This window comes from Brassica rapa, chromosome A06 (assembly GCF_000309985.2).
Source record: "Brassica rapa cultivar Chiifu-401-42 chromosome A06, CAAS_Brap_v3.01, whole genome shotgun sequence".
Classification (NCBI taxonomy): Eukaryota; Viridiplantae; Streptophyta; class Magnoliopsida; order Brassicales; family Brassicaceae; genus Brassica; species Brassica rapa.
This window is the reverse complement of record NC_024800.2, coordinates 7,755,810-7,767,883: the sequence shown is the minus strand read 5'-3', so window position 1 is coordinate 7,767,883 and position 12,074 is coordinate 7,755,810. Positions and strand designations below refer to the sequence as shown.

Here is a 12,074-nt window from a genome sequence, read left to right as displayed (position 1 = left end):
CAAGGATCTTATGAACAGTTGTCTGTAACTCTATAATAAGCGATCAAGAATGATTGTATATATTGTAGTATGCTTACATCTGCGAGGCATTTCTCCATTCATACTATGATTAATTTAAAAACAAAAGGTGGACTCTTAAATCTTATGCCATTTAGCCCGTTATAAGTCGTAACAGTAATAAAGAAAACCTACTGATGCAAAGGCTAATGGCTTCTGACAATAGTATAAAGATTGTATCTTTCAAAGTACAGTATAATAAAATTGTTCATATAGTGTAGGCCCTAATATAGTGTGTAGTACAACAACTAGATACGTGACATACGTCCTATAGAAACATTCTTTTGGGGGCTGACAATAAGTTGTATGCAAATAGTTGGCGTAACAACATGCACACACATGCAGCCACGAGGCCCACGGCATTTTGAGCTGAACCCATCATCTTAATTTTTTCCAAACATAATCATCTCTTCAACAAATAGTTATCAACATTTCCAAATATTTGTCACATCTTTTCTCTTTGATTATAGTTTCACTCTATGCTAGTTTTAAAGTTCCCCACGATAACCTAGCCGGATGTTTCTCTGAGTTGCCGGAAATGTAATCTCCTGTACCCTTTTGGGATGACAATTAATATATATATATATATATATATTTATTTATTAAAAGAAAAAAAAAGAGTTCCCATGATAATTCATGGCCATCATATTCTTTACTAAATATTTGTCACTTTTTCGTTGATGTATTTTCACTTTCTGCAAGCTTTAAATTATGTTGCCGACGATAAAGTTGTAAGAGATGCATGAATAATAGTTTCAGTGTATGTGTTTTTAGTAGGTTCATAAATAAGAGTGTGAAAGGTCTTGCTGGGCAATAAATTGAAGCCGCTTCTTCTGATCCACCACATATTAAAATAACCGAATCATTGACAAAACTAAACGTATAAAATACTTCTTATGAAACCATACAGCTTGATACAAAAACATTTCAACGTCTACTACTTAATCCACCACCCACATCACATGTCCCTTAAAACAAAAGCACTTGAGTTCTAGTAGACGCCGTAATATAATTCCAACAAGAACGAGAACGAGTATGAAACTGAACTTGTAGAGAAGTCAGGATAGGAAGACTTGTGGGTTCTGAGCCATACATAAACAACGTTTTCATTGATTTTCAATTGTCACTTATGTTGACTTCCGTTATTGAAATATTCGGTCAATTTTTTGTTTGGGTTATAGGATTTTCTTAATTTTGTAAAACGCAGTCAATATTGCTCATAATTTTATAAATTGACGGTCTTTACACTTTAATTTGTTTTATTTTTTTCTGTCGGCAATTTCTTCCTATCTAGACTCTAGGAAGGTTCAAAAACACTTTAGTTGTCGGTTACCATTTGCAAATTGATAGGTTTTGCAATCACATTCACAGGTTATCTTTAGAACTAGAAACATGACGATCACAAACTTATAACCATTCAATTGATTATACACTTTATACTCAAGTGAAAATACCTTCATGATGTTTTGCGTGTTTCTTTTACCATTGAAAAACCTGGTAATATAATAAGTTTCTTTAAAAAAAAACAGTTTCTTCATTCTAAGAGTCACAAACTTGGACCAAAATCACATCTAGAAGAAATATAAAAAAATACTTTTTACTTTTTAAAGAAGGTGGTGCAATGGTTAGAATTAAAAAAAAAACATATGTCAAAACTCAAGAGGTACACGCTAGATATTAAATGCATTATAAAATAATTTATAAAGAAAAAATCAACTTCCCTTATTTTATTATCCTTCCCCATTCCTCAAAACAGAAAAATTTCAAAAAGGCTGACTTTTCTTCAACGAAACCCGCGTTTTCTCTCCCAACAACACAAAACTCGATCACTATCTATCACCTCCTCCATCGTCCGATATGAGCTAAGTGATAAACTGATTCCTTAATTACTTGCTGAGTCATCATTAACTCAGCCATGGGTAACTGTAACGTCTGTGTGAAGCCTCCCAACTCGGAAGAGTCGACTCAGAAGCCCAAAAGGCCCAACCAAAACCTGAAACCAAACCCCTACGCCGCCGGCGCCATCGTCAGATCCCCCGGGACTACTCTCAAGGACGCCGTGATCCCCACGAGCCACCGCACGAAGATCTCCGACAAGTACATCCTAGGCCGCGAGCTCGGCCGCGGCGAGTTCGGGATCACTCACCTCTGCACCGATCGCGAGACTCGCGAAGCCCTCGCCTGCAAATCGATCTCCAAGCGCAAGCTCCGAACGGCCGTCGACGTCGAGGACGTCCGCCGCGAGGTCGCGATCATGTCCACTCTCCCGGACCACCCGAACGTGGTGAAGCTCAGGGCGACTTACGAGGACGGCGAGAACGTGCATCTGGTGATGGAGCTCTGCGAAGGAGGAGAGCTTTTCGATCGGATTGTCGCCAGAGGGCATTACACGGAGCGCGCGGCGGCGGGAGTTGCGAGGACGATCGCTGAGGTGGTGATGATGTGTCATTCGAATGGTGTTGTGCATAGAGATTTGAAGCCTGAGAATTTCTTGTTTGCGAATAAGAAGGAGAACTCTGCTTTGAAGGCTATTGATTTTGGGTTGTCTGTGTTCTTCAAACCTGGTAATAAAGATTGAATCTTTGTTTGGGGGAGGGGGGAATCTTATGTTAAAGTTTGTTACTTTTTTTTTTATTGTAGGAGATAAGTTTACGGAGATTGTAGGGAGTCCTTATTACATGGCTCCTGAGGTGTTGAAGAGAGATTATGGACCTGAAGTTGATGTGTGGAGTGCTGGTGTTATCATCTATATCTTGCTCTGTGGTGTTCCTCCCTTTTGGGCTGGTAAAGATTCAATCTTTGGGATAATCAATCTGCTGCTTATGTAAAGCTGTTTGATTGTTAAGTTTGTTGACAGAGACGGAACAAGGAGTGGCTCTTGCGATTTTGCGGGGAGTTATTGATTTTAAGAGAGACCCTTGGCCTCAGGTTTCGGAGAGTGCTAAGAGTCTTGTGAGGCAGATGTTGGATCCTGATCCGGCTAAGCGTTTGACTGCTCAGCAAGTGTTGGGTGAATGAAGTTCTTGTGTATTGTCGAACTGATTCTAAACACCATCACTTTAACGTTTTTTTTTTGTTGGGTTTGACCTCTCAGCTCATCCTTGGATACAGCATGCGAAGAAAGCTCCGAATGTTCCTTTAGGGGATATAGTCAGATCGAGATTGAAGCAGTTCTCTATGATGAATAGATTCAAAAAGAAGGTTCTTCGTGTAAGTGTTTTGACTATAATATTGGTTAGTCTCTTTGTTTGGTTTTGATCATGATCATCCTTTTGATGCCTCCAGGTGATTGCGGAGCACTTGTCTGTTCAAGAGGTTGAAGTGATCAAGGACATGTTCTCACTGATGGATGAGGACAACGATGGTAGAATAACTTACCCGGAACTCAAAGCTGGACTTCAGAAGGTTGGCTCACAACTTGGTGAGCCAGAGATCAAAATGTTGATGGAAGTGGTACTTTTCCGCCTCACCCCTTTCTCTCATGAACAGCTTTCTTCTCTGATAAAAAAACATTGCTCAAATCGGCTTGGCTGTGACGCAGGCGGATGTTGATGGGAATGGGGTTTTGGATTATGGAGAGTTTGTAGCTGTGATCATACACTTGCAGAAGATAGAGAACGACGAGCTTTTCAAGCTAGCTTTTATGTTCTTTGACAAAGATGGAAGTACATACATCGAGCTTGATGAGCTACGGGAAGCTTTAACTGACGAGTTAGGTGAACCAGATGTCAGTGTTTTAAACGACATCATGCGTGAAGTTGATGCTGACAAGGTTATTTCAAAATCTCTAAAACAATCTTCCTTAACTATGATGAGTTACATATAACAATTTCTGAGTTGACTGTTGGGGTTGCTTGTGTTTTGGCAGGATGGGCGTATAAACTATGATGAGTTTGTGACGATGATGAAAGCAGGAACAGATTGGAGAAAGGCGTCAAGGCAATACTCAAGAGAGAGGTTCAAAAGCTTAAGCCTTAACTTGATGAAAGATGGGTCATTGCATCTCCATGACGCTCTCACTGGACAATCTGTTCCTGTTTGATTTTTCCGGTTTGTCCTTTTGAGGGATGGGGAGGTTACAGAAGCCACGGTCCTTATATGAACATTTTGGGTTGTATTTATATGTAATGTTTTGTTCAAAGGTTGTATCTTTATTATTTCAAAAGCCAACTCAAAATCCTAAACACAAAGAGGTAATAGTACAGATCTTTTATTACACTGAAACCTTCTCCATGTCATTGTCCTTGGCCACAACATCTTTGTAACGGAATCTTTGTCGGTGGATCCAAGGTTGTTCGTTTCAGACCTGAGCACAACCTGAATTCATCATCGTCTTCTTCTCCCATGGAGTCGTTCACATCAGCTTCTTATTCCTCTGGAGATATCTGCCCAACGTTTCCAGATTGTGGTTTCAGACAACCAAACAGCGGAGTGGTCCTTTCTTGTTTGGACTGTTTCCTCAATAACGGCTCACTCTACTGCTTCGAGTAGCTGTTGCTAGCACTATGGATGGAGCCCACTAGCAAAATATTCGTACTATAAGAGAGCAATCTGAATTAGTCCTTTGATTTCTTTCATATTAGTCAATAGAGTGGTCTTTTCATTTTTATACTTTTGTCTGAAATCTTGGAAAAAAAAAATTCACAATTAAATATAAAACCACACAAAATCCAAGTCAATGAAACAAAATATTAGTATTACAAGAGAGCAATCTGAATTAGTCTTTGCTTTCTTGCATATTAGTCAACCGAGATAATAGAGTGGTCCTTTCATTTTTTTACGACACCCACTAATCCAGTAATTTGATTAATGTTTCTTTATGTAATGATTCCAGAAAGTATAAAGTTTCGAATCATAGAAAATGCAAGAGATATTAAACATCCCACATCGATGCTGATTGTGGTCCTTGGGCAATATATAAGTTTATGGGCAGAGCTGACCCTTAACAGAAGCGGATAAAACACATGTTTCCGGCCATGAGATATTAAGTAAAAAATCGGTCGCATTTTTGACCAAAGTTTCTTCAGCCAACTTGGTGATGGTGCTATAGTTCGTTTGACAAGGTCATGGGTTCGAAATCTTGTCTTGTTTTTTACAACTAGGATAAGACCCGCGCCTTGCGCGGGATTAAGTTATTATTTTTATTATATTTTGGAGAATGAAACAATAGTTTGGCTTCATTTAGATTACGGGTGTTCAATCCGGATATCGGGTTGGTTTTGGTTCGGTTCGGTTTTTTTCGGTATTTGGTTAGTAAAATATAACTACTATTCTAAATCCATATTTACTTTGACTTTAGTCTTTCACATACTTTTGAAAGATTTCAACTGGACGACTAAATTGATCAGCCAATCTTGTTGCTTTAAATCATTAGTGTTTATATATATATATATTATTTAGTTTGAATATTTATTAAATAAAAATTCATATGCGTTATATTTTATGATCATTTGTAACTTATTATAACAAAAAAATAATCTATTGATCACAAAATTTTCAGAGTGGAAATATTCAAATTTCTAAATAATATATAGACGTTTTGAAAAATTCAAATATAACATATAAGAAAAAATATAAATGTTTTTATTATATATTTAATGTGATTTTTTAATATCTTTCAATAATATAAAATTAAAAAAAAGAACTAAGATACCAAAATTGTTATCAAATATATATTATTCATAATAATTAATTTTCATATATACGTTAATCATATTAGGTAATTTCGTAGCTTCTAATTAAGGAAAGTGCAAAAAACATTTTGGTAGATTATTTATCAATTCGATAGTTAGTTTAATAAAAAATATAATGTAAGTTAAAATGGACAAACCTATTTTTCTAAGAATAGTATATTTTATATAGTCATTTATTAAATGAGAATTTATAATCATACAGCTCTATGATCATTCATATCATTTTATAACTGAATATTTAAATCATCGATAACAAAATTTTCAATGTGAAATCTTTAATAAGTTTATAATTTATAAATATTTTTGAAAATTCATTGAAAGTTTTAATATTAAAATATTTATGTAATCTTATGGTATATAGTATAATCTATATATATATATATAAATATATATGTTTTATTATTAAATGATATTTTTTACTCATATGGTTTTAAAATAATGTGTATCTTCTTATAATATTAAATAAAAGTTCATATTAATACAATTTTATGATCATTTGTAACTTATTATGACAAAAAAATAATCTATTGATCACAAAATTTTCAGAGTGAGGATCTTCAAATTTCTAATAATTTATAGACGTTTTGAAAAATTCAAAATATAACATATAAGAAAAATTTTAAATGTTTTTATTATATATTTAATGTGATTTTTAATTATATTTTAATAATATAAATTTAAAAAAAGAACTAAGATACAAAAATTGTTATCAAATATTTATTATTCATTATAATTAATTTTCACATATACGTTAATCATATTAGGTAATTTCGTAGCTTTTATTTAAGGAAAGTGCAAAACATTTTTTGGTACGTTATTTATCAATTCGATAGTTAGTTTAATAAAAAGTGTAATATAAGTTAAGATGGACCAACCTATTTTTCTAGGAATAGTATATTTTGTATAGTTATTTATTAAATAATAATTTATAATCATACGGTTCTATGATCGTTCATATCGTTTTATAACAAAATATTTAAATCATCGATAACAAAATTTTCAATCTGAAATCTTTAATAAGTTTATAATTTATAAATGTTCTTGAAAATTCATTGAAAGTTTTAATATTAAAATATTTATGTAATCTTATGGTATATAGTGTTTAATATATATATATATATATATTTTATTATTAAATAATACTTTTTACTCATATGGTTTTAAAATCATGTGTATCTTCTTATAATAAAAATGTTAAACCATTGATCATTAATTTTTAACATAATAATTTTAATAGTTTTAGTCATTTATTGTCGTTTTTAAAAATTCAAAATAACATATACGAAAAAAATCTAAATTTTATTTTTATAGCTAATTTGATTGTTTAATTTATTTTAATAATATAAAATTAAACAAAAAATGATGGAGGAGATATACATTGTTATCAAATCTTTATTATTAAACTCATTAATTGTCATATATATATTAGTCATTTATGGTAATTCCGTAGGTTTTATTTAAAGAAAGAAAATATCATATCATATCATTATATCATATAGTTTGACCAATTTATGTATCTAAGAACATATAAAAATCGAATGTGGACCTACTTATTTTTCAATTGAATGTAATTGACTACCTAATTGAGTGTCACCTATGCATTGGGGCCTCTTTTAATTAATACAAAATTGAGGTTACATCTTTTCAAATGTTCCTCAATTAATATATAAGGGATTTGTTTATTTTTAATATTTAACAGGCCAAAAAAAATTTAGGCTTGTAGCCCAAATATTCCTAGGACCGGCTCTGTTTATGGGTAAATCTTTCACTCATGAACTAGTTTTTGGTACAGGCTACGTTTCACTCATGAACTAGTTTTTGGTACAGGCTACGTAGGTAAAAAACTGTTTATGTGGTAAATCATATGTTAGGCCAAACAATAGGCTCTGATGTCATATTAGTGATGAATCTAACTCACACCCAAAAGATAGCTCATGAGTGGAGGATTGCCCATATACTTATATATTATCCAAAGATCATGTTATTGAACGATGTGGAACTCTTAATAAGAGATATCATTAGTTATGCAGTCTCTTACATAAGATCTCCAGTTCGCAAAAACCACGAAAACGAATCTTTATAAATCGTTTTAGCCTGCTGCGAATAGAGTCAAGATACATGAATAAAACAAACAAAAGTATGAATGAAAAGTTTAACAAGTACAAATCAAGGTTAAATGCCCTAAGAGAAAAATGGTCAAGCGAAACAATGCTCTCAAATTCTCAATGGAGGCCCTTCAGAGCGTAAGGACAAAAACCAAAAGTTAATATTACTTACTCATCAAGCTGAAGCCTACTCTTGTCTCCTCTTATATATAGCTATACAACATACTATCAAAAAAAGAAAGCAAAACAAAAATAAAAATCACAAAATGGGTGTTGGTAGTCGTGTAAGATTGGCTTGTGGCCTCTTGAAGCTTTGGAGTACTGTGGTGAAGGAGCTGGACATGAAGATGTTGAAGAAAGCTAAAGGTTAGTATAATACTAAGTTATTATTATACAATCACTTGAATTCATCCGAAAGAATTTGGTTTCGTTTTCTTGAAGGTTCATAACCGGTTTCCTTCTTGGTTCAGTCTCAGCCCATGGTAAATAGATTCCGTGAAGTTATTATGAATTGTAAGAGTTTTATGTAATTTAGTTTCAATAATAAAATCAACTCTAATACGAGAAACTGCCACAAATACAATATTCATAGTACTATTTTTCATGTTTACACTAATCACTTTTACCCTCACCTTTAATGAAGGATAAAAGACACTTTTACTCCTCGGGTTAACTAATCTAGATACTTAGGATTTAGATTTGAGAGGTAGAGAAGAGTTTTTGAAATGTGAAATTTAGGATTCTAATAAATATATAAATAAATACTTAAAAAATTAAAAAAAAAATTAAAAAATAGTTTCAAACATAATTATCGATTTTCAAAAAGAAATTTTGAAAAAAATAAAAAACAATTTGAAAAAAAAAATTATAAAAAAGTTTGAATTTGAAAAAGTATAATTCGAAAACATAAAACAATATTTATTTTCTGTTTTATTTTATTTATTTATTTAAATAATAATTTATTATATATAGATAACAAGGGTATAAGAATCTTTTACCATTTAATGAAGAATGTATTTTTTGAAAATATCTCTTTAGTGATGGTAAAGATGAAAAGTAGTACCATGAAAGTGGTAAACATAAAATTCTTTCAATACAAACATTTTGGGTTGTATTTATATGTAATGTTTTGTTCAAAGGTTGTGTATCTTTATTCATCTCAAACCCAACTCAAAATCCTAAACCCAAAGAGGGAATAGTTATTACACTGAAACCTTATCTATGTCATTGTCCTTGGCCACAACATCTTTGTAACGGTACCAATGTGAGACTAATAAGAAATAAGCAAAGTTTATAGTCATCATACCAGCAACAAAGTAGTAAAAATACTCCAGTCTTCCCTTGTTTAGATCTTCAGGAAGCCAATTCCCACCCAAAGATCCCTCTGTGATATTATGCACAGCTGATAGCAGAAAGCTGCTGAGGTAACTCGCCAATCCAATCCCACAATAATACAAAGAACCAGCGAAACTTCTCATGTTCTCTGGAAACTGTTTATAGTAAAACTCCATCTGACCAACTCCAGCTAGAGCGTCCCCAACACCCATTAGCACTAGCTGAGGAATCAGCCACATACCGGACATCGAAGAGATTGCGCCTTTCCTTAGTGCAAAGCCTAGTGGCGGTCTTGTGAGAGCTACAGTTCTTCTGTGTTGCTCTACAGTTGCTGACACCATCATACTTGTGATGCATAGAAACATTCCTGCTCCAACTCTTTGCAGTTGAGTGATACCGCTGTCTCTACCTGTATACTTTCTAAGGAAAGGTACAAGGACGCGGTCATAGATAGGTATGAATATCGTCATTCCAAGCATCAAGAAGACTGTATAAGTGGCGGGAGGGATCTGGAAACTCTTTGAACCGAGGTGTCTATCGGATTGAAGAGACTGGAAGATTGTGTAGGTTGTTTGTTGTATATAAGCTACATAGAACAAGGCTGCTGAGAGCCAAACTGGAAGCACCCGAATCACGCATTTCACTTCCTCCACTTGCTGCATACTGCAGAGCTTCCATGGATCCGCCGGAGAGCCGTCTATGTTCAGCTTATCGTCTGGCGTTTGGATTGCCGCTTTGTCAAGGAACCTGCAAAAAAAACCTAAAAGTTTGTGACTTGTTTCGCAAGAAACTAATAGGAAAAGGGAAAGTTCTTATAACCTAAACTGCTCTGTATGGCTCAGTTTCGAGTTCCTGAAGTCCTTTGCAGTGTGGTTGTACATCGAACCAACGAGATTCAACTTCCTTTTCTTGATTGCGACTACGATGACGCGTGTTATGCTGTGAATAGGACTGCCACTAGGTTTAACCTTGACATAAAGCTTAGAACCAGAGAAGAAGATGATGCAACCAAGAAACATTAAGATAGCTGGGATGGCTAAACCGATGCTCCAGCTCACGTTCGACTGCACGTAGACGATGACCGTTAACGACACCATTTGAGCAAACGTGAAGGTGAAGAAATACCAATTAAAGAAACTCTCAATCCCTCGTTTCCCTTCTTTAGTCTTAGGATCAAACTGGTCAGCACCAAACGGGAGATTGCATGGCCTGATGCCACCGGCTCCGATCACCAGCAAAACCATTGCTCCGGCAAGAAACATTATCTGTACGATGGATGGCCCCTTGCACACGCTACCTATCTCTTTAGCGCATTTAGCTGGATGCAGCTGATTGATCACTGCCGTTAGGTCCATTGCCACCGAACCCTTTGAATCAGACAAAACAAAAGATACATACGTTCAGACATAAACAGCAGGATCATTGATTTTTGTAACATGGGTTGTTAGGTTTTGGTTTTACGAGGAAGCAAGCGATCATGGCGACAGATAGGGTTTTGTAGCGGCCGAAGTAAGAGTCGCAGAGGAAAGCGGCGACGATGGTGCCAAAGTTGCTTGTACCAGAGTAGATGTTGACTACTGTCGCTGCCGTGATGCTTTTCATGTTGAAAACCGTGGTTAAGTATATAACTAGATTTGATGAGCTCCCAACTATTCCAAGCTTCTCAAATGTCTCATTTCCTAACACATTAAGACAAAACACACTAATCAAAATGTTATATAAAATATTTTTAAAGCAAAGAAAAGAAGTGAAACGTGGTAGACAAAGAAAAGCAGAAAAAAATTGGTTATCATCAATTAATTGATATTTATGTAAATAATAAGATATCATATTCTCAACGATATTAGTTTGTAAGGTTGCAGTATACTTTATAATCTTGTTTTGTTTCAATATTAATAATATAAGTTAAAAACAGTTTAAGAGATATGGATCAGTTAGTACCAATAATGAAGGGCATGACTTTCCACCCTCTGTAGATGATCTTAGACTCATCATCATCTTCCCCTGTAATCTTCTTCTCTGTCTTTTCAGCCTCCATTGCTCTCTGTTCTGCTCTCAGTAAATGTGTGTAACGTGTATGTATGTATATGCAGGTATATATAGAAGTGGGAAGGGTGAAGGACTTCACTAAAAGAACCAAAGTTAATTGGACATTACACCAAACGGTCCCAACAAAATTGTTTTGAGTAGATATTAGTTTGACTTAATAAAGACTCCACTTTATCAAAAGGAGAGGACAGGAGTTGGCATTCATAATTATATATCAACAAACGCATATTCCATTTTTCTGTTTGTTTGTTGTAAGAGGAACGCTCACGGTTCGTTTTTTTTTTTGGCTGTCATGGCTAATGAATGACTTAATGTAATATTCTCCTTTGTATAAATATTAAGTTGCAATCACAAGAATTCATCTTGTATAACATGGACAAATAATTTATCCTTTACTTTTCATCTAAGTAGGTATTATTAGATAACATGAAGATGCGAAAAGGAAAAAGTTGTTAACTTACATTGACAATATATTACTTTTTATTGTCAAATGGTTTTGAATGCAATAAAACATATACAAAGTTTATACTTTTAATTTTCAAATACTATAAAAGGGAATTAAAATACAATGTAATGTGTTATCTTATTATTATTTTTTCTGGCTCTGATACTATAAAATACAATGTAATGTGTTATCTTATTCATCAACCCGACATCGGTATTTATACAAAGTGTATCTCATATGTTAGCTAGGAAAAGGAATATACAGATTTGCCTAAATCCCTTACGTATAGGAACATTAACATTATCTCATTATTTCCATAATCCCATTAGGAATCTCCTCGTTGACGTTTCTCAAACTTTAATCAAGCATTTTGAAGGAAAAACATTTTTT

At 34.0% G+C, this 12,074-nt stretch overlaps 2 protein-coding genes across 3 annotated transcripts; one reads left to right on the top strand and one right to left on the bottom strand.

The window, feature by feature from the left end:
* Positions 1-1,815: 1,815 nt before the first annotated feature.
* Positions 1,816-4,281, top strand: LOC103872695 (calcium-dependent protein kinase 10). Its single transcript, XM_033274191.1, has 7 exons — positions 1,816-2,621; positions 2,698-2,841; positions 2,915-3,067; positions 3,152-3,267; positions 3,343-3,510; positions 3,599-3,829; positions 3,926-4,281. Exons 1-7 carry the CDS (start codon positions 1,973-1,975, stop codon positions 4,097-4,099), a joined length of 1,635 nt encoding a protein of 544 aa, XP_033130082.1. The 5' UTR covers positions 1,816-1,972; the 3' UTR covers positions 4,100-4,281.
* A 3,590-nt stretch (positions 4,282-7,871) lies between these two features.
* Positions 7,872-11,902, bottom strand: LOC103872694 (protein NRT1/ PTR FAMILY 2.9). 2 transcript variants are annotated; one of them, XM_009151125.3, is made up of 4 exons: positions 11,132-11,902; positions 10,652-10,869; positions 10,010-10,557; positions 7,872-9,937 (listed from the first exon to the last, which is right to left on the bottom strand). In XM_009151125.3, the coding sequence occupies exons 1-4, from the start codon at positions 11,226-11,228 to the stop codon at positions 9,058-9,060; spliced, it is 1,743 nt and encodes a 580-aa protein (XP_009149373.1). In that variant the 5' UTR covers positions 11,229-11,902; the 3' UTR covers positions 7,872-9,057. The 2 variants fall into 2 exon arrangements, with proteins under 2 accessions (XP_009149373.1, XP_033128967.1); XM_033273076.1 differs by having other exon boundaries at positions 10,652-11,902.
* Between the last annotated feature and the right edge of the window lie 172 nt (positions 11,903-12,074).